Here is a 23,721-nt window from a genome sequence, read left to right on the forward strand (position 1 = left end):
AATATATTCAGAGCTCAAGCCATTTAGCAAAGCACATACAGTTTGACAAATACTTCACAAGGAGAGGGAAAGGCAAGAACGTCAGGAGAGGAGGCATAAACTAGAGGGAGAATCATTTAATTGTTTTCCTAGCACTGAGACTCATATTAGAAGAATGAGCTGAGGGAGCAAGACATTAGAAAGGACATTAGAAAATTACCTAGGCTTTTAACTAGGTTTTAAATTCAGCAGGTAACACAAAGCTGAAATTAATTCATTTTAATAGAAGAAGTTTTTTAATCCAAAATGCAGGTTTTGGAAAACTGTGTTATATTTGTATTATATGAGTTGTGGTCAAGAAAAAGTGCAATTTTAGGTAGAGCTTTTAGAATTCTTCAGAAAATTGAATATATAGAAATTAATATTTTTACTCCCTTGTGTTGACACTTGGGGGTATCTGGGGTTCCTAGAAAAAGTGATAAATGCAGGCAAATTCTATATTCTCCTGCTCATGATAATTAAAAAACCATGTAAGTGGACATGCTTTCTTTAAAACTCACACCTTGCTCTGACAATTGTTGGGCTGTAAGAGAAAGTGTTTGCTTGTACTGTTTCTAGGAGCTGCAGACAGATGATCTGCAGTGATTTAGCAGAACATAGATTTTTTTATTCCCTGGAAATTGTATTGTCACATTTGGATGGATTAAGTTGAAAGTTTCCTGGGAAGCCTGTAGATTCTGGCCTAATGACCTTTTTGAATATTGCCAGTAACTTGCAGTGTAATTGCATGATAAATTAGCCCAGCCAGAGGAATGACTACAGTCTTTGGATGAAGAGTTCTAAGCTAGCCCTAGAAGCCATCCCCATTCAGCAAAGGCAGTAGACAATATCAGTGTGCTTCCTGGTGTGGTCCTGGGAGCTGATACAAAAATATAATTTTTTTTGTATTCCTTCCCACTAGTAAAAGATCAGAACTGTTGGCTCGTATTTGTGCTTTAAAGAGATCTCTCTCTGTATAAAATACTTACTTGGACTATTTGCAGAACGTCTGGTGCCCTTCCACAAAGAGGAGCCAAACTTAAGATATATTTTGGGCTGGTACTGTCCATTGTTATAACAATTACTTTTTGATATATCAACTCAAACTAAAAGCAATTTTCAAAATAAAGCTGATGTAAAATAACTTAAAGGTTCTAAATAGCTGACCTTCTACAGTGTAAATGCACAATGACATCATTTGGAAATAGAAATTCAACAGCTTTGAACAGTGTAATATTTCAAGCTGAAGGAAAGGTGCAATGTTCATATTTTATATTAAATAAGAGGACAGCAGTAGTAAAAGTGCAAGGTATCTACATGTATCCTTCTTTACCTAATGTCATGTCTGCCATGTTTAAAGTACTGTGATGATTTCAGAAGTTTGGCAGATTCCTGGGAGATTAAAATATTAAATAGGTAATAAAATTTTGTGGCACAACTGGTACTTTTCATGGCCATCTGTCTTTGACCATCTTTAGTTATCATGTTATTACCCAGTTCAGGATACCAATACCTAATTATGCTTTATTGACATTCTAAGTGATCTGCCATCTCAAAGATACTTAGAAAGGTAATAACATCATATTCATAGTTAGTGGTAGTGTCAGCAGTTTTTTTGGTAGTAGCTGTATGGAATTGTTAATCGTGTATATAGGAAGGGGATTATGCAAACAGTTTTCATAAAGCCACAGACTTCCACAATCTATAGTACTTCCCATAAACACCAAGATTGTGATTATATTGGTCATGCTGCTGTTTTTTTTTAATTTTAGAATTTTTTTAATTTTCTGAGTTTAATGACAAATATTGGCTCATCCAAAAGTCTCTTTGTATTTTAATTAGTATGCTGAATTTTTTTCAGTTAAAAAAGGATGAATTAAAATCTTTCCTGGAGTTCTTGTCAGAAGTACAAAATATCTTCATGCACCAGCCAGGAATGTTCCAAGTCTTAGGCTGTACTGAGCAGCTCTGTCTAGCAGCAGTAGTGTGGGAAATAGTCGCTTTTCCATAACTGAGGAAGCTCCTTAGCTGCCAGTCTTTGGGGAATTGTGTGAGGAAGATTTCAGACTTCACCTGTCCCTTCCACTCAAAAAATACATTCTGTTAGAGGGAACACAAACTTTCATGAGCTGTGGTCAGCTAAAGCAAATGTCTATCCACAGCCTTTAAAGAGGCTGCTGGATCCTGCTAAGTTTGCTCTTCAAGGCAAGTGGTTCTAGAGAAGGGGATTACTGCTTCAGTTCAAACCTGGAAACAGTCTAATCCTTTACTGGCCTGAGGTTGTAACATTAATTTTATAACTGGATAATAATTAACTTTATAGCTATGTTGAATGATTTTGTCACCATACTGGTCTGAATATTAATGTTGCATGTATGATTGCTGTTTTCTTTCTCATCACCATAGGTAGGATATACATGATGCTCCAGCTGAATTTGCATATTAATTTTTAAAATTGTATTTAAAATGCCCATTTTAAAGTTATTTGATTTCTCTGATTTTAACTTACAGTTTGGTATGTCTCTAAGAAGGAAAAAACCCCACAAGTTTATCTTGATTGATCACAATGTTCTGAATTGGCAGTTTTCTGACTGATTTCTCTGTTGCTTCATTAATTGTTTTTTCTTGTCTTTTTTTACCTCCCTTGCCCATCTGCAATAAAAACACTGAAGATTGTATTTTTGGGCTTGAAATTGTATCCTCTTAAGGGGGATATTATCTTTTTGTAGAACAGCAAATATATCTTAAATAAAACAACCAAAAAATACACCCTCTATAAATAATTTTAATGCAATACCTGATGAATAACTAACCCTCATTTCTATATAGGGTTGAAGTCAAACTTCATCTAAAAAGCAAACAAAATGAAACTTTGAGGAAAAATAAATCCAGAGTCAAAATGTGTGGTCAGGATCACCATCGATAAAGGAAGTGTTTCGACCATGGCATTAATGCAGAATGAGTTGGATGTTGAGCAAACTGAGGAAGTTGGATGTTGAAGAAGTCCAAGTTTTGTTTTGATATTGATTTCAAGTCTTTAATTTGGATTGTTTAGATCCCCATTTGTCTCACATTTGAATGAAAATCAAGCTCAACTTTTTATCTTCCTATTTTATCATTGACAAAAACCGTAAGGTGACTTAAAAATGTGGTTAATTGTTTCCCCTGGCCCCCCCAACCCTAGGATTTCTTTCATCATATTTTGGCACTGATTATTGCTCTAGAAAAGACTAATGATTTTCTGGGGCTCTTTCTCATTTTGTCCTTTTTCTGTTACTTGAAAGAGTGCTCCCTGGCTAAGAGATTAGCAAAGGGCAGGTGTATTCTGCCTTCATCTCCCTTCATTAGTACAGCGAGAAAATTCATTAATTTCCTGCTCATACACAGGTGATACTCTATAAAGGCAGGACAAGAAATTTTTTCTTGCAACCTCTGACATTTTGTCATTTATGCAGTGCTAAGTTTGGAGCTCTTGGGTTATTTGTCCTTCCATACAGCTCTTGTGGAATGTAGGCAATGCTAGATGCTGCTGCTATGAAGGCAATTTGTATATGCAGTTTATGACACTTAAAGGAGCTATTAATTGTATTGCCATTTTGTACTTCAGCAAAAGTTGCAGCTAGATAAATGATCTCATTCCTTATCAGCTTTTGGAAAAGCACATGAAAAAACTAATTTTTATTATTTTTCCATTACAGGATTTAGTGTCAAGATGGACATTTTTCTCTTTTTTCTCAGTTAAGTAGAATTCATATGCATTTGTGCATGCATAATCTCATTAAATTCCTAATCAGATTACATCAGCCTTTTTCTGCTTCTAAGCAGTCCTGAAAGCATGTTGATTTGTATAAAATTCAGTTTGCCAAAAGATAAACAATCACTTTGCTTCCATTCTGAGGCCTCAGAAGCAGCCATGCAGTGTTTTGAAAATGTTAGGTAGAGACATCCCATATGCATGTGGAAACCTGTTGCAAAAAGGAATTATTTTTTTTAGGTTTATGGTGGTAAAACATTGGCAAGAGGGATGTTGTTTTTAGGTACTCTCTTAAATCCTTGTCTGCAGATTCCAGGAATATATAATGATGGTCATATTAGGGGATATTATTAGAACATGCATATATATCTAATATGCCTGGATTCCAAAGGTTAATGGCATATTATTGTGTTTCATATGCTGATGTGTTAAAAAACTGCATTTGAATAGCTATATTAAAATATTATTATGGCTTGAAATTTGGTTAGAACTAGGGGAATTAAAATTCTTGCAGCCTCAACTGAGTCCCATAGTACTAATCTGTAATAAACGCACCCAAAAAGAATGGCTTTGTCACAACAATATTGTATGCTTATTTCACGTGTGGAAAACTGAGACAGAGGGGTGCTAAGACTTCAAATGGTCAGAAATGCACAGTTGTTTGAATTTATTTAATATGTATTGGATTTTTACTATTCTTTGGTTTTAGTTTTGTAATTTTCAAAACGTGAATCCAGAGGAGTTAATTTACAATCCTGGCCTTTCTGTACTTTGTCAAAGCAAACCCTAAATGCCTCACATAATCCTACAGATAAAAACAGGCTTGTGGATAGCTGTGAAAACTTGGAGGTTGTTGGCTTTGCTGCATTTAGAAACTTAATGGTGGAAGCAAGGAGCTGATTCTATAAGTACTGTTCAGTAACTTTATTGATCTCAGTTATTTAACACCTTCCAGTTTCTACTTATCAAGGGTATGTATAGCTAGCAGGATCAGTCACTGGGTAGTACTTACCTTGGGCACTGAATCCAAGAGGCACTCTAGGGGAAAATATGTGGTTATCAGGTTTTGATCTCTCTTGACAATGTTTGAATGTGTTACTTCAGTGAATTTTGATGAAACTTTTCTTTTTTCACCAAGGAACAAGATACAGATTTGTTTGTGTTGAACAAATTCCACAGGTGTTTGCTGAGATTAAGGAAAGTTGGTTTTGTCCCAGAACAGGGAGTCTAGTAGTTTTAGGCTTTTCTTTTCATGTTCTGTAAAACTTTGCAACTTAAGCCTGTATCTGATTTCTTAAAGTCCTCATTTACTGTGTTGGCATGTATATTCCTCTGCTTTTATTCTTGCCTTCTCTCTCTTTTTTCACCTTTCACTCTGGGTCCTGTGGCCTTTCTTCTGACTTTTCCCCTCAATTTCTTGTCTTTAAAACAATTGCTTTTTCATTTTCCACACAGCTTAAGCATCTGCCAATAATTGGGATAATTGGGAGTTAAGGAAGGGTTTGAAAGCCCATTAGGAACTGCAGAAAAAAACCTGGACATGTGGTGGGAGGAGTGAGTGCCAGTGAAGTCCTGCTCAGCTGCCTGCAGCATTATAGGCACATTTGGGACTTGAGGAAGTAGGGGGTCTTTTTGCACACAGAAAAAAAAAAAAAAAAAAAAGAAGAAAATGTAGATGCCAAATGTCAACATGTCTTCCATGAAGCTCTGTGAAAAAGGCTTTCCAGTGGCTTGTTATTTTCCCAAGTTTAGATGCCTATCTATGAGGACATATGCAAGAAACAGATAAAAAGATTCTCTAACCTCATAACTCTGAGGAATTAAAATTGTGAAGTGAATGGTGTCAGTTTAGGAACTCTACCTTAGAGTGTTCTGCTTTGGCACCGTTCTCAAACTTAACTTATTTCAAGTTCAAATTTTTAAGAGTCCATTTTTTAAAGAATTGTATTTGAGTTACAAAAATTATCAGCCCAGACTCGTTAAAAAAATTAGCACTTGAAAAAGTTGTATCTAGGGAAGAATTCAGCAACCAGAATAATACATACAACTGAACTATCAGCTCATCCTATAATCTTTTTTATTCTGTGCATTACCAAAAAGATTAAAAAATAAAAATTAAAAGCCTGTATTGACTACAAATAACTGCACAATTGCAGTACTTCCAGAAGGAAAATATTAGAAAATACTTTTTTTTTTTCTGATACTATTGAGATCTTTAGGATATTCCTATACAAGATAAATGGTTTTGACTGACAGTCTTGTTCACTGATGGGTATTTTATTTGTAATTGTATCTGGGCTCTGCTCTTTCTCAAACTCTTCTAAAGGTTCATCGTGATCTCAGAGGTGTCATTCTTCCTCTGTTTCAGTGACAGGTGGAGAGTGGTTTGAGATCACAGACATTCCTGTGAAGCCTGTTGACATCTGAATCTACCCCTTTGTTTTGGCTCACACTCAGCATTATAAAACTCTAGTGAACTCAGTGGCAGTTAAGGATGCTCACAATGACCCCAAATCAGACCGTAATTGATGCCAGTCTCTTCGGAAGAATACTTCAATATTTCACACTTCCATAATGGTGTTACTGTGCATGGATATTCTCAGTCTGACAGATGTTTAAGAAAGATAAGAGTAACTAGGAAAAGCAGGGATTATTTAATAAAAGAAAAATCAATTCTTTAAGCCTAAAGACTCTTTGGGTTTGGTACATGACATAGGGCATCTCTGTGGGCTTGTTGATATCAGTGACAATGTTTTTGGCAATTTTACCCTCTTTGACCCTTACTTTGACACCTTTGTGTGTCAGCAATACTCTCAAGCATTCAGTAAAAGGAGAATATCAAGCATAAGAGAGAGAGAGAGAGAGAAGTTACCAAGTAAAAGCCAGCCAGTGAAGGTTGAGTGAGGCCACTTTCTATTTCATATATGCAACAAGATTCTTAAACATCATCACCTCCCCCCCCAAAAAAAAAAAAAGTGAATCTTTCTGTGGTAGAGCAGTAAGATCATCTTGGCCAGGCAAGGTCAAGAACCTCTCCAGTGCATGTCAAGAAGATCCATAGAGTTATCACTTGGAGTTATCAGCCATGAAATGAGTGTTCAAATGAAAAAAATGTGCAAAAAATATGCAACTGTTCATGCTAATTTCAAATGTGTATGTAATTTGTAGTTCTGAGGAGTGCTTTCTGTCATGGTAGATTGGCTTCTTTATTTGCTAATTAGGGCACTTCAGTTCCTCTGCATAGACACCTAGAGTTATATCTGTAGTAAAAAAAATCAGCTCATTATTAATCTAGTGATGAGGATGTAAAAGCTGAATCAAAGCACTTTGAATCAAACCTGTTGAATTTCATGTGTCTAAGCCTGCAGTTCAATCATTAAAGTGAAACTTACTTTGATTCAAAATCTTTGCACTTACAGTCAAGGCTCTCTCAGTTCACAGAGTTTATTCATAGGAAGAAGCTGAGAAAAATGCTTTCTTAGAGCCCTAAATGGTTGATCAAACACATGTATTTATTTAGGCTGAATTCTCTGTGTATTGAATACTCACTGTAATCAGGGTATAGTCTGAATTATAATTTCTTATTTCAAAGAGAATTGTCAAGCTGTGGTGGTGAAGTTGTAAATGCCATCTGCAGATCCATGCCCTAGTCTGCCACTGAAATTCTCCTGTTCCTTTTTTGTCGCCAACTCTAAGCTTATTTTCAAAAGTGTGCTGTGAATATTATATTCAGTGTCTCCACAGAGATAATCAACTAACTCCCATATGCAGAGAATTTTGTTTCAGTTTGTGTTTGGGAGTTTGTGTTCCCTCAAGGAAAAAAAAAATAAATAATGGTTTCAAACAAATGCATCTTTTGCTCTTGTCGGAATGTGACTACTTGCTATGACTCCCAGCTCTTTTGCCACAGTATTCTGCTGGGACCAAGTGAGAGGTATGATCCAGCTGCAGTCTGTAATTAGGGTAGAGCAAGTTAGCAAACAGTTTATGTGTTGATGTACTGTGTGCAAACCGGATTCCTGTAATACACCTGGAGAAATTGCAAGAAAGAAAAAAAGAAACATAAAAAGAAAAATGCTGTCAGAAAACCATATTCAACACTGAATATGCATAGTGATGTGTGAAATTATATTCTGTGCTAGAAGGAAGGAGAAGGCTGTTGTTCTTACTCTCAGGGGTATGTGTGGTTTTAAATATATTTTACTGCATAACAACAGCATACAGAATTCAGTGCTTAAATATATTCAAGTAGCAGCTTAACCTGAAAGGAATGTGTATCATATACTCAGTTCAAAGTTGTTTTTTGTTGGTCTTTGTAGTATTCATGTAGAACTTGTGAACATACACCATCAAAATTTGGCCACTGGAGAAAACAAGGATTATTTTGCTGGGTTGTTTTTGTTTTTTTTTTCCTCTGTAGTGCTCTGTATAGAATAAATAACACTAAAAATACCTAGTGAGCTGAGTTGGCTTGTGTTTGCTTGAGAGAGCTCTGCAAGTGTGTAGGTGAACGTGCTTTGCCTGTGCTTTTTAAATTACAAGCATTTAAGCTTAATCACTTGCTCTTTCAAGTAATTTGCAATCATCTGCTTTTGTTTTAATATTCATGCTTTCTTTATGCATGCTTTGGAAAGATTGCTTTCTTTCACATATATAATTATACTTAAATGATATAATGGTTATTGCACAAATCAGAAAAACAGCAATGTGTTTGGGAGAAGTATAAAAATGGGGGAGGTAGGTCAGACTGTCATCATGCCATCTTTGACAAGCAATACCTTTAATTAGTCATTAGCTGACTTACCCAGTTTTCCAGCAATGATTGTGTCACTAACATTATAGGAGAAGGCAAAAAGGAAAGTCTAGGCAACAGTGTCACTCAGAGCTGTTTTTAAATGGATGATTTACAGTCTCATGTCTCTTGTGGGGTTCTTCAGCCAGTTTTTCTCCCTCTTGGCTGAGACTTTCCCCTTAGCAACGAATTAGTGGCTGTATTGTTATATGCCTATTGTTTTTTGGTCAATTTGTTTCTCAGCAAGTATAAATGTTGTCTTAGCATTTGTTATGATACAGAAAAAGCAAACTTGACTACTAGAAGTGAACCATACAATTCTGGCCTTTTCACTAACTCAATTTTTCCTTCTAGTGTATTGTCTTGGTCTAGAAAATTATATACATGTATGTATGTCTCCATATAGCTGCATTAAATGTCATCTTAAGAACTGTGCTGGATTACAGTCTTAAGCAATGTGTTCTTCAGCTTTTTAAGAAAAAAAAATTTAAATTATACTTCTGGTTTGGGAGGAAGAAGTTTCTCTGTGTCTTCTTATCATCTGGATGTGCTGATGGACTAAACTGCGCCTCCTAGAAATGTCAAGGCTTTCAACCTAAGCTCTAAATTGGCATCTTTTATTTCCTTCCTCTCTCGTTGTCAATACTGAATTTTTTGATTGTATTCTTCAGACCAGCAAGAAATTGGGGTTAACAGAGGAGTTGCTTTTCCGTGGTTATACTGTTGTATCCTATGGACTCACAGATGACTGCAGGCTGGCACTGGTTTTCTGCCTGTTTGATAGGGTAAAGGGTAAACCACTCCTTCTCCTTGAAGAGCTCTAAATGTTTTAAGAACCCCTTCACAAATTCTGAAGTCTTGCTACCATTTTTTTTCCTTTACCTCTTACACTATTTTTTTAGCAAGTTTTTGTTGTGTTTTTCCATGGGTAATGAATTGTTCACTCACAGGTTATGGTGCCAATATCTTAAATTTCTTGGAATCTCTTTTTCTTTGTAGCATCAGATCCCAGTAGCTCTGTGATGAAAGCAAGCATAGTCTTTATGTTGAACATGCCATTGTGATATTGTTATAATCATCCCTGAACTCCTGTAGTCTTACTCTGGCTCTCTTTCTCCATAACCAAACCAACATAGCCATTTCCAAGCTGCACTGGTTAGATTCTGAAGCACTGATATAAGAGATAATATTCCACATTTGTGGGTATGGATTGGATTCTTAACTCTTATATCTGGTTCAGACTCCTACTTGAAAGCATGAGGGAATGGCATACATGAGCAGAGGTTTGCCTCATTTGTTTATGTCTGTTTTGCTGTCAAAATTACTCTGATAATGCTGCTACCAAAGGAAATGACTATTTATTGTAAGAGAAACCAATAACTTCTCTGGAAGGAGTAGAAATTCTCACCCAAAAAAATTTGTCACTTTTCTCTGTGCTGTGGCTGTTGTAATTTTCAAGAACATTGCAATCTAATTGATATGAACTTAATTCTGCACACAATATTTGTCTCACAGTAGGGAATACCTGTAGCTGACTGTGGAAACTACCAGATGAAAGCCTCAGAACATAATTTAATTAATTTCTTTGTCTTTGAAACCTTGTAAAACAGTCAATACTTTGACTTCTAAAGCGAAGCTAGCACTCAAATTGGCATCTTTTTAGTAGTGTATCCTTTATGTGCATTCTATAATTTAATGGTAAAAAATGTCAACAAATGTACTTACATGCTTTCTCAGTCTTGTACATCAGTTTGACTAGGAACTGGCAAAGACTGATATTACTAAGTGTAAAATAAATATATTTAACTTGACACTTATGTATTAGTCTCTGTAGGTGAATATAGAGGATTCAGTGTCTGCATCAGTACATTTTTACTTTATATGTTTACTAAGAGACTCATCTCAATCCAGAATATTCCAACTCAGTATAAAATGATTTGTTTTTAGTGTTCATTACACTCTGTATTGCATCAAATAATTGATTTTTATGGATTGTGGGGTTTAGTGGGTTATATTTTTCAAAAAAAGATTATTATAGAGTTTAATTCAATGATTTATATGCTTCATGTTAAGAAAATGAGATTAAAAAGTAGCATAGAAATTTAAAATCTAGCTATTTTTCTCTTTTGCTGAGTTAACAGAATGTAATCATCTGATATGGTGACTGTCTTCAGATGAGACAATGGTTTTGAGTCATAAAAAAATTTCCATTATTTTCCATAATGGAAAATTCTACCTCATATTTGGATATTCTTTCTGACATCCAAAATAAACAGGCAGATGAGGTGGTAGCTATTCCTACTCTCTCATCAGATTATAAAGCATTTTCAGAGGTTAATCCAGGAAGATATTTTGCTTCATTTGAAGTCAAAATACTTTTTTTTATTTATGATCTACAAAAAAGTTACTAAGCTGATGTTAGACATGGTTAATAGTTTTAATTATGTTAATTAATACTATTTCTCATTTATATGCATTATATGCAGTTAGTTTCTTTCCTTTGTTTTCATCTACTAGGATAATGAAATAGGTTTGTTGATTTCACATTCTTTGATTTTCTGCTGAAATTTTAGACTTGTCTGTAGCTGGAGGTATAATTATTTATAAATATGTAGAACTGCTTCCTTCTGGATTTTATGAACATATCTTGCTAGTACCTGAGAAGACAATCTTCATGCATTTACACTGATATTAAGCAATTTTTAAAAAATCAAGTTTGGAAGCAAATTTGCATAGAGATTCTCTTAAGAAACTAGTTGTGGAATGGTCAAATAATCTTCTAGTGGAAAAACAAACTCAAATATTCTGGAGCCTCAGAGTGTTAGGAAGCTTGAATAATGCATGTGTTGAAAATCATGTCAGATGAGAGCTAATATAGAGGAAAGAAGTATTGTAACTGCATTGTTGTTCCTTTTACTCACACTGCAGACATGGTCCCTGTTGCTTTGGGCTGGTTTCATTAATTTGTTTATTCTCTGCATAAGTTTTGTGGAAGAAGCCTCCCATAACATTGCATTTTAGAGCCAAATGTTTGCAAAAGATAGAATTTTTCATCTGGTACAGCATGAGATGACCAGTGGCTGAATGTTGCTCTTGATCCTGATGTTCATGTCAGTGACAGTGATGTTCAACAGGGCTGGTCCCAACACCAACCCCTGACGTTCACCACTTGTCGCTGAGCTCCACCTGGACACAGAGCCGCTGGTCAACTTTGAGTGTGACCACCCAGACAACTCCTTATCTACCAAGTGGTCCATCCATCAGATTCATGTCTCTCCAGTTTAGAGACAAAGATATCATGTGGGACAGTGTCAAACACTTTACACAATTCCAAGCAGAGGATTTCAGTTGCTATTCTCTCACCCACCACCGCTGTAACTCCATTGTAGAAGGCCAGGAAATTTGTGTGATTTTCTTGTAGTGAAGCCCCGGTGGCTGTCAAAAATCACATCCTTACTTTCCACGTGCCTTACCAAAGTTTCCAGGAGAATCTGCTCCCTGATCTTGGTGGGCACTGAGGTGAGACAGATCAGCCCATAGGTACCTGGGTCTTGCTTTTTTTTCCTTTTTGAAAATGGGGGTTATGTTTTCCCTTTTCCAGTCAGTGGGAACTTCAAGAGACTGCCATGACTTCTCAAATATGATGAATCGTGGCTTAGATTTACATTCTGCTGGTATATTCTGAAACTGTTTTGTTGTTATTGGTTTGTTTGTTTATGGGGTTTTGGTTTGGTTTTTTGGGGGGTTTTGTGGGGATTTCTTTTTTTTTGTTGTTTGTTTGGGTTTTTTTATTACAGTCCTGTGTGGTAAGAAACTTTTCCTCTTTTCTTATTCTGCCTGAAGGTTTAAGAAAGCTTTATTGTGTTGAAGATGTAACTGATATGAATTCAGGATTAAGGAGCTAATTCTCTTCAGTCTCTATGTGCAATGTACTGGGAGTCCTGAAATGAATATTTGCTTTAGAGCCCTGAGTGTCTGTGTCAGGATTGTGTTTCTGCAGCTCTTTCAAAATAGAAGCCAACTATTCAGGTATTTTGTAGATGATTTCTGATGTGGGATTTGCTTGAGCTTTGTAAGTATGTCCCAGTTGTGGTCGATACTTCTTTCCAATGCCCTGGAAAGCAAGCCATTCAGTCCAGTGAACAACACAGTCTAAAAAGTATAAGCCTAATTTTGGCCAGATTAGCTTTACTTCTAAATCAACATGTTTGCAACAGATAGCATCCAAGACAGCAGAATTTTCTCTGGTTTTGGAGATTGTTTCACGTTTCAGTGTTTTCCCAATCCCCTGAATTCATCCCTCATCTGTGCCATAATTTCTGTGTCTGTTCCTGGAGAAACACAAACTATGCTAGCTAGAATGAGCTACATTTGCAAATATTTCTCTTAGATATTTTCTAGTTATTTCTTAGAACACTGTTGGTACTCTCTGTGATACACCTTATCTCTCCTTGCTGCTCCTGATGGTTATCTTTCACCAGAGATACCATCTCGAGAGAATCAGGAAAATAACAAGTATTTTCAGTATGGTCTGTAAGAATTTACACCCCTGATCCCCTTTTTTTCCTCTTGCCCCAGAATCCAGTTGGCTTCAAAGTACATTAGTTAGTTCAGAGAAATGACTTCATGCTGTCAGGTAATCCTACCCCTTTGGGAGACCTGATGAGTTTTGCAGTGTGACAGGTTTGTCAGTGTATCACAGTGTGAGCTCTACCCCAAACCGGAGCCTTTGCAGGGGTCATTGTCCTTCACTAGAACTGAGCAAGTTCAAACTGGGAGGAGTTTTTCAGCCTGTGGAAGGTCCAGGCCTTGGTGCTGTTGAAAGCAGTTTGCAAGGGAAAGCAAACCGAGCAGCTAGGCTTGCATTTTTGGCCATGGAATGCAAGCTATCCATACCTGCATCATGAGGGCCTTTAATTTCTTAACTTAAATGGAAGACTTTTGCTATAACCTTTTTTTTGGCTGTGGGTTGTTGGGTTTTTTGGACAGCATAAAATGCAATAGCTGGCTTTTGTGTAAGGTAGTTTGTGTGTAGTGATAGAAACATGCCTTCAAAATTGTCCTGGTGCTGGAAAAAAAGTCAATATACTTCCATTCCAGTTCTCTTGTAAAGGAGAAATATGTTTTCTCCAATAATGGTTTTTGTCACCATTCAATTTTTTTTTTTTTTTCAGAAGGAAATGAGTAAATACCTTGAAATAAATAGGTTTGGAACCCACAGAGGAATCAAATCTGCCTGATGCAAGGGTGAGACAGGTAATCATACCATGGTTAAATATTCAGAAATAAGGAAATAAATGTATGGAAAAAGAACTGATCTGTTATTAATTACATTTTCCACAGGCATTTCCATAATATGATGCAATCAGCACTAATTTTGAATAGGTATTATGAATTTGTTATAAATGTTATATGCATGGATATATTGGTAGTTTCAAAAGCAAAACTGCAGAAAAATCCTAATTGTGGTGAAACTTTATAGTTATATCTTTATGTAAGATAGATTTCAGTTACATTCTTAAAAAATCAGGAATAATTTAGGTTAATACCTCCTTTTAAAGGAAATTAAGAAAGCATATTTTTACCTTGTTTATTTATTCCAGATAAACTTAAATACTTTCTGTATTCTCAGGGAAATAAATAAACATGATACACATAGAATAATAATCTCCTGCTTTCAGAGTATCAGTAGAGGAATGTAAATTTTAAAAAAATTCACCAAATTCATGTGCTAGATAAATTCAGTAGGATGTCAAAGAGCAAATTCTCAAAGTATTGATGAAAATAAGAACTTAGTGGCAGAGTGCATTAATTTTTGTGCAAGGGACAAAGCCCTGACTGAAAAAAAAAAAAAAGAAAAATTAACATTTCACTATTGTGTCTCTCATCAAAAGATGGAGACACCCTTTGCCCCAAATATCAGGTCTGTGTGTCTCACATGCGCTTCCATTCATAGGAGTAGAGGGACTATGTAGTCTGGGATATGTTTTTTGTTTCATCTAGGCCATGAATTTAGAAAAAGATAAAATTCATAGCAGAGGTTCCTTGGAAAGCACAGATTCCACACGTAATAGTGTAACTGTGTCATGGTGCATGACCAGCTGAAGTCATAGATGCTCCTGCACGTTGCTTGTGCAGAGGTACAGACACACAGACGCACACACAGAGTTGCAAATCCTGCTGCATTTTCTGAGTGCAGAGTGTTCAGCAGCCCTGAAGGGCAGCCCCAGGGAGTGCATCATTTAACCAAACACGGCCTTGGGCTTGACCTCAGTGGCTGGGGCTGTGTCAGGCTGCCTCAGGGAGAGGCATAAGTGCAGCAAGAGAAGCAGAGGTGAGCAGGGTCATCAAACTGTGGCTCCCTGTCAGCAGCAGGGCTGAAGACAGAGCTGCAGGTGGCTCCAGGGAAAGTCACATCTGTGATCTCCCTGTAGTGATATCAGAGCATATGAACTGAGGCAGGGAGCTGCCTTTTCTTATCTATGCATCTTTGGATTTTTATTCCTAACAAGTGTATAGGATCTGCTGTGGTAAATCTGCATTGTCAATTACTAGGCACTGCCTAGGGACTGCAAGGGGGCATTTCAGTACCGTTTCACATTTTAGGGCTTATCTCCAGAGCATTGTCTAGGTATACAGGCACTTGAATGGGCTTGGGTAGCCTGTGTGGGACTTAAATGCTGCTGAGGTACCTGTGATGTTTATTTCAAACTAGCTTGAGTGGTAATGAGCTTTCATTAAAGCACTGCGTGCCGAAGGGTTTATATTGTTGGCTTGGCAATGAAACTGCTTTCTTTCTTTCCTCCCTCAGAAAAACCCCAACAACTAACCATCAATTGACAATAGAGTTCCTGATTCAAGCTCCCAGAAAAAGCTGCCTTTATAAGTGAAATATGTGGACCTCTTAAGAGAACAGTGTGTACAAAAGCACAGAGATTATTTAACAAGGAGTAGTTTTTATGTGTAATCTTGGGCATTGTGCTTTTCATATGTGGGAAACAGCATGAGTGAAATCTATTTAACTATGTATTTAACACTGCAAACCAGATCCTTTTAACCCTTTATATGCTGTTTAGTATCTCTTCCCATTTAAATTCTTTCAGATTACATTATGTTTCCTCAGTATAGGTTGAGCAGAACAGTGATTTGGTCAATGGTCTCATACATGATAGTGCTTCTATGTTTATCTTAGGGAGTGGAGTATATTCTCATGTTACTTTAATCAAAGCAGACAGCAAGTTATATTACTTTATTTCCTGTACTTGTGGTGTTTAATTATTAGTAGGACTATGAAAGTTTAGTTGTCTTCATAGAAGGACTGTAAAACAATTGATAAGGAAAAAAAAAAAAACTTCACCTTGGCCAGGAATCTTATATCTACAGTATATGTTTTTTCTTTATTCTCTGCATTTTCTAACACCATTGTCTTTAGATTCTTAGGGTAAATTGTGTATTGGACTAAGGTTTTATTCTGGCACATGTCACCCTTTATGAGGAGCATTGCACAATAGGTACCTCAGGAGGCAAAGGATTGTTTGCAGTGTATTTGAAGTACTGGTCTGTTGCTGCAAGGCAAGAGGAGAAAAAACCTCAAGTATTCTTTCCTTAGTTCCTACCGTCCCTTTTTTCTTTCTTCCCTGCTGCTAATCCTTTGAGCTTTGACACCCGAGCTAAGAACTGAGAAGTATAGTTGTTGACCAAGTGTGGAAGAAAACAAGTACCAGTCTATTTGTTCATACAGAGTCTAATTTATATCAGGAAAAGTTGTTTTGAATTGACAGTTTTCATTTACCTTTTATTCCCAGTGCCATTGAGAACCTCTGTGTTCTGTGATAAAGCTGGCTGACAGACTTGAGGCATTTGCCATGTTGTCAGCAAGCATTTGGAAACACATTTGTAACTGCGTTGGGCCTGGCAGACTAATGCGCTGAGTCTAACTTCTGCCCAAGTGCTGAACTAAACCATTACTTAACAGGCAGTTCTTGGAGGGGTTGGAAAGGTGTGCTGATGGGCTGCTACAAAAGTAAATGCACTCTGACAATGTCCCAGTGGTGGCTCACAGAGGTGTATGAGACTGCTTGTCGTGCAGCTAAGAACTGCAGTCCTGCATCACATACTTGAGCACATCTCTGATTTGAGCATCTTTCCAAGCAAATCTGAAAACTTACAACTACTAGTTGGAAACCTAGTTTTGAATTATTGACTAAGAATTAGTGAATCATTCGTATGTCAAAATATTATTATACCACTGATATGACATCCTCCCACCATGTTTCTTCACATTGGAGGGAAGGGAGGAATTACAAGGGATTTTGAGTTAAGACAGCAGCAAATAACAAAGTCTTGCATTAAAAGTTATTAAAACAATGAACAAGGATTCAAATTGACTATCTAATTAGTTCCTGGAATTCACTGCTGGGTACTATACAGAAAATCTAAGGTGTAGTTAGAATATTAGATTGCCAGCTTAACTGGGCAGTATAATTTTGAAGCAGTATGTAATGAGAATTCAAGCTAACAATTAATTCAGCTGGTATTAGTTCAGCTAGTAGAATTCTTGGGTTGCAGCCAGCTTTGCTTGTAACCTCAGCTACATCCTTTCTTTTCATCCCACCTTTCTCCTGAGGACAACTTGCTTTTCTGCTACTTATTTTAAAAGGAAATTATTGTGAAATATTGTAGGTAAGATGACTTGAAAATCCAATGCTGTTCATGAACAAAGATTGAGTGTTTCATGAGGCAAGAGTAAAGGAAAAGCAATATGTTAATGAATTATTTAGATAAAGTAAAACACTTCAATCTATATGCTATGCTCTGCTAAGAAAGGATGTTTTTCCAAGTTGTATGTAATAAATACATAAAGTTGTACTGAAAAAGAGCCTTTTGGAGCCTTCTTTATTCTCTTTATGTCATGACTGTAGAATCCTTCACTGTTTTTCAGACTAAAGTATTGATCCTGAAGTGTGTGCATATAAACCAAAAATGTAATAAGTATTCTGCATATTCTGTATACAGATGCTCATAAATTTGCTTTTGTTGGTTTCAAAATGCTAGCAGGCAGCAACCTTACCTCCTGATACCCTTCTAATGTATTTTAGACCTGTGTTCTTTGAGGAGGAATGATAGAAGACATTTATATGTAAAATGTACATAGAACTAATCACATATTCAAGAATTACTTCTAATTCGAGTCTCATTTACTTTTGTATAAAGATGAACAGAATTGCCAAGTCTACAAACTGTTTTCCTATTTGAGAAACACTGAAGGGTACTTCAGTTTGCTGTAATTACTTAAGAGAATAAGCCAGTGCTGAGGCAATTTAAATTGTCAGTTTATATTATAGACAACTTTAAATCCAAAAGACTGTCTCTGAGAGCTAGAATTTAAGAGCAGTAGTAGAATTATGATTTAGGTATTTTTCAGTCCATCTTAGGACTTTTCATATGGGATTTTAAGTCTTTGTTTCATATGTAAACCTTGTGGTTTTCCCAGTCCCAAAATACATATTTTCATTACTCTATTGGATGCCCTAGTTAAGGAGGCAAATGCATATTCAAAGAAGAAGTTGAGTAGGAACTGTCACTTCAAACAATGAAGATAATTTACTTACTGATCCTTTCAAATTTTTGATATTACTTTCAGTAAACATGCTTTATGTTATAGGAGTCACAGTGCTGAAATGCCTTTTTAGAGATCAAAGCACTGTGCTGCATATCATTAAGACATACTGTAATATTTTGTTACCTTTAAAACTGCCTTGTGCTAATGTAATTTGTTCTGAAGATATGAGTTTAGGCAGTCCCATTAGTTTAGTATTGTACATTAGTAAAATAGTTGGATAGGAGACTTTGTAAATAAATAAGATACCATAAACAGAAAGCAGTGAGAGATATTTGCAAAAAAATCAAAACAGGGAATTGCTTTAAAAATGTGAAATCACCTGAGAATTCACCAGCTGTAAACAGGCTTGGGACAGGAGAAGAAGCAAATTGTAACACTAATGGAAACCCTGCCAGGATGCAAATTCTCCAGCCTTCTTCCACATTTAACTGGTTAGTCCTGTATTCTGCGTGCTGGCTATGTACTTTGTCTAAAATTAGTTTATTTCCCCACCTTGTTCTTTGTTTACTTATGGAAGGGACAGGAAGGGGAGAAAAGGTGGAGCAGTAGCATCTCACTGCAGCTGGTCAAAGGTACTACTGTCAAAGGTATACCAAACTGTCCTGTTCCAGGAGATACCAAAAGCCTCATGGATATGCTGCCTTCTGACAGTGAAAAAAAAATAATAAACCCAAATGAATGTAATTAAAAGATAATGGAATGCAAGTGTGTGTTTCTCTTAGTATTATCCAGCAATGACAGATGAATTCTGAGACAAAGCTAAGATACTTATTTTTGAAGCAGTTGCAAACTATTTTCAGCAGGAAAGTTCACATCCTATTAACATTGTCACTCTCCAAGCAAATGTTAAGCTTTTAAAGCTTAGATTTCCACTTTCCCAGAAGATAGTTCAACCTGTCACTTGGATTTATTCCAAAAGTCTTTGCTGCTTGCATTATCACGGTGACACCCAAAATTTTTCAGTGCCATGCAAACAAAGACACACACTTTGCTTCTCCAGAAGGCTTGCAGTGTCACAAGTGGTAAAATGAAATTGAAAGCCGTAGGAGAGTTGATTTACTTTGTGTGGCTGCCATTACATTGTTGTAATGCTGTAGTGTCCTGAAGAGCTCCACACCCTCAGAATTTTGACTAAAAAATTAAGGCATTTTCCTAGTTTTAGTAGCCATTCTTTATTGTGCATAAAATCTGCTAATCAAATGTACCATAAATGGTAAAATATGCAGCCTGCATACATTAATAGTTCTCTTTTTAAGATTTGAGTTCTGTTTTGGAAATTAAGGTCCTTGCTGTTGTATCTTGCACTATAACTTGTGAAATACAGCTTTATTTTTTTTCTCAGCAAGTCTTCTCTTTTTTTTTTTTTTTCCCTAACAATAATTAAATAGTCCAGCATTCATGAAATACAAATATATAGTAATGCAGCGTTTTGATCATAGATCCAGGTACTGTGGTTGCTCTCTTTTGCCTCTTCCTTGAAGTAATTTGTTATCTGGGCAACAAGGAGGGTGAGCTGCTGATCATGTTGTTGCACTTGCAGCTTCTGAGGGGCTCTTCCCTTCAAGTAGACTCCATTCCCAATGTGCTTCATAACCTGTTATTGATTAAGCAATCTAAATCCCATTTCAGTTCACACAGATGTGCCTCAGAAAATAAAAGGAAAAGCCAGCATTTTGAGTAATAGTTAAACATGCTCAGCCTGGAAGGCCATTTTCTGTTAGAATAGATGCAGTTCTGCCAAAGACAGAGATATAGTTTTGAATGGAGAGACATATAAAGTTTGTACACATATATCAAGCTTGAAGGAAGAAATCCATAATCAATCTTCTTAGTTTATGATAAAAAGTACAATTCATGGTTGCAGGTGGGGTTATATCAGAGAACACCTCATATCAGAATAGGCTTCAGCCAGAATAACCTTCCTGGAAAGAATAGCTGGTATGTTAGTCTGTTTATTGTTTTTTTGGTGACATGCTTTTTCTCAGAATCCAGAATGCTGAGTTTCTCTTAGGAAATGCACTTTAAAATGTTTTCTCAAGAGCGATATAAAACTGTTTGGTCTCCCCAGAAATTTTTCCCTTTCGAAGTATAGTGCTGGAGTAAGCATTCAACTTCTTTAGGATTTTTCAGACTGGTTTGATACATTTTTAGTGTTTATTCTTTGCCACTTATTTGCATGTTATACCAGCACTGAGAATCGCCCGGAAATGGTCAGATGTAGTTGATGTATCTGCTGCCTCTGTGATGTACCTTCTCTGTGGTTTTAGAAAGCTTTTTTCAGCATCTAGAAATTAGAAAATTGTTCCTGTGAAGCATTAGTAGATATGGCAAGTGCCTTTCTGCCACAGAAGCAGCTTCAACTGTTTATTAATAAATGCATTTTATGCTTTTCTTACAACCTACTACTGCATACAACTCATGCTATTATCATATCTTGGCATAATTGGTGTATCTATAGTGCAAGCACCCTCTGATGATTTACAGTGTCATTTTTGAAGGCCAGGAAGCAAGTAATATTTCAGGAGTTAATTGTTTCATTTTCTCTACCAAATTTAAAATTTTGTGTTGCCACTAAGTTTACACTTGTCATTCAGAATGTTAGGAGAAATAACATTTGTTTGCCTGCTTTTCCTATGATAATTCTGAATATTATTAAGATCCCTTTGCCTTCTATCCCAATCACATGAATTTGGGATAGTCCTGCTACCTGTGCAGGGTCTTGGAATTGAGACACTGAGAAGAAAGATCTGAAACAGTGTATAAATCCCTCCTACCCTCTTTCAGAAGAGATCAGGATAAAGGACAAATAAAGAAAATTCTGTTAAACCTGTAAATCACTATTATGACCTTACTTGGAATATTCTAACAGTGATGCTTACAGATATAAGCATCAAAAAGATGACTGAAGAACGGAGGTCGCAGAGGTGACATTATCATCCAGTTCTAGTGAAAGATGGGAAATTCACAAAATAAAGAACTTGAACATTGAAAATAATCACACTATAAAACTATTTTCATAGCATGTATTGAATTTAAGGTTTCAAAAAAGATGTTGCAAGCATTTCCTTATTTTATATATGACATGTTTTTTGGCTTTTAGCAAATTTTTAAAACTCGATGTTAAAAATGGCATATTTGATACACGCTGTCTTTCAGAAATAAAAAAGAAAATTCTTCACTTCTATAAAGCACTGAGTGATCATTTCCTTCAAAATAAGAAAGAATCTATAAGGCACTGAGTGATCGTTTCCTTCAAAATAAGAAAGAATCTTTCCAGCTGTTAGTAAATCTATTTACATGATCTGTGTGATACCATAAGGTCCATTGATTACATAAAGTTCATCTTAGTGTTGCTTTGTGTATTAATATTTGGTGTATGTACCATTCTGTTCTTTGGCAAGTAATGTCAAGAAGTGTTTACATTTTCAAGTTCTTTTGTTTGATACTGTTAAGATGTGAGGGGGTCTGATCAGGGATTATTTTATATACTTTCAAAGTGCCTGTTTGCTTTGATTATGACATCTATAACACTGCGTTTCCAGTAGCACAATTGGAGTTGTCTAAACATAAATGAGTTCTATTAAAAAACAAATTGGTTCAGTTGTACTTATATCTCAACCTCTATGGCAACATCACAAACCACTATTAGAGGTTGTGAACTGGTCTTTTCCAGTCTATGTAACATTTATTGCAAATGAAATGACAAGCTTGATGACCAGCGTGTGGTGCCCAGAACAAGGTTGTTGTCTATTACGTATAGGGCTCTTCTCCAGATGATAAAAATCTGCATCTTCTTAGAAGATAAAATCCTGCTTGTAGTTACAACACCTTTTAACTCTGTCTTTTCCAGGGCTTTTATATCTCCAGTAGAAATTGTAAAGATCAGCTGTTAAATGGGTCAAAGTCACACCTGCTGTAACTTAGCTGGTAAGCTCGTTGTATTAGAAGGAATACAGACATATAATTTCATATTCTTTGAAGGTGCTTAGGAAACTCCAGGAAATGATTTTTTTTTCAAGATGAGGTTGTACAGTCTTAGAAATGTAGTTAATTAACATTAATTGCTCCCAAGTCTATATAGGTATTTTAATAGTCAATATAAATGTTAATATATCTTTCAGTAGTGTAAAGTATTTAAATATTTATGTGTCTGATACATAAGACAATTTGAAATGTATCTCAAAGGGCTGAATCTTTACATTTGTAAGGCAAGGTGAATGAAACATCTCTGTGCTACAGACTGACTTTTTTCTTCCACAACATGTTCCAATTCAAAATTAAGTGACCCACATTACTGAAGCTTATTAACCAAGATGTTACTGGTTCTAGAAACTGAAATGGTTCTTCTCAAAAACTTCCAGGTCATAATGATGTTCAGTTAGCTTACACATTTTTAGAAATCATATTAGTAACAGTTAAAAATTTGAAGATAAACTGTCAGTTAAGTGTGCCAAAATTTGCAAATGCAATTTCTCTTGTGAGAAGTAGTTTAAACAATCTGAAATCCGGCCCACTTAAATACAGCTGTAAAATATAAATACACATTGTCTTTGTTTATATATTTTAATGCCTACATATGTATATATTTGTAGTCTAGAGTATGTACACATATAACAAAAATATGAAATAATGTAAAAATAATTGTGTAGACAAAAAAAATTGCCTGCATATGTCCCCATGTTAATATTTAAGTAAGCTGTATATTTAAAGCCGTAGAAATGTAAATATTCTGTTGTAAATTGTTTCTTCTTGCAGACAATTACACAGAAATGATATTGTGTCTTTTAGCTTCCCTGACAAGTACTAGTATGGCTTAGCATTATGTATCAGCCCATTCAGCTATATATGTGTGCGTGTATTTATTAGTATAAAAATGCCTTTCTGTAATAGTGAAGTTTCAAAGGTTAAATTACAAACTCTTACTATTATTAACTTGACCAATTTTATGCTCAATATATCACTTTCTTGGCAAATGTTAGCAGATTATGTAGTGTGTATCATTAAATATACAGAAGCCATGATGTTGCTCTGTAAATGTCATTTATCTTTTCCCCTTTAGGAATCTTAGTATCACATTATTATAGCTTCTGTTCTGTCTCCTCAGCTTAAAGTATGAATAAATTATGGCTTGAATTGTGTTCAGTAACATTTCCATAACTAACTCTTAATGTTTAGGGCCCTTCAAGGTGAACCTAGGGCTATCCGTGGATCAGCTCACTTTTTTATTGTTCCTGTGGTGATACAAAGGCCAGTTACACTTTCTCCTGAAAATTAATTAAGAATTACTGAATACTGTGGTCTGTGGAAATTATTTTTTTTCTGGACATAAAGTTTTCAGTATCATGGTATTTGTCACCATCATCACTTCTTCTAGAAGAATGGGCTGTGGTGCCAGCAGACAAAATTAGTTTAGAGATTTCATGTAAACAGTGTTTCATATTTCAAGTGTCCAGGCTGATTCCTATTTGATTTGGGAGTAAAAAATATGAAAATGTCAGAAAGGCTGGGGAGTTTGCTTTACTGAATGGTGGCATT

The 23,721-nt window shown here is 35.8% G+C and overlaps 1 protein-coding gene across 4 annotated transcripts in view; it reads left to right on the top strand.

Moving 5' to 3' along the window:
* Positions 1–23,721, top strand: part of CCSER1 (coiled-coil serine rich protein 1) — a 603,186-nt gene that overhangs the window by 432,560 nt on the left and 146,905 nt on the right. The window contains exon 10 of one of the 4 annotated variants that reach the window (XM_053941471.1): positions 22,037–22,113. The exons of the other annotated variants lie outside the window; for them this stretch is intronic. Coding sequence (XP_053797446.1) covers positions 22,037–22,105 — 69 coding nt within the window. The 3' untranslated portion in view covers positions 22,106–22,113. The remainder of the gene's footprint in view (positions 1–22,036; positions 22,114–23,721) is intronic. 4 annotated transcript variants of the gene reach the window in all.

The sequence above is a fragment of the Vidua chalybeata genome, chromosome 4, assembly GCF_026979565.1.
Source record: "Vidua chalybeata isolate OUT-0048 chromosome 4, bVidCha1 merged haplotype, whole genome shotgun sequence".
Taxonomy (NCBI): domain Eukaryota; kingdom Metazoa; phylum Chordata; class Aves; order Passeriformes; family Viduidae; genus Vidua; species Vidua chalybeata.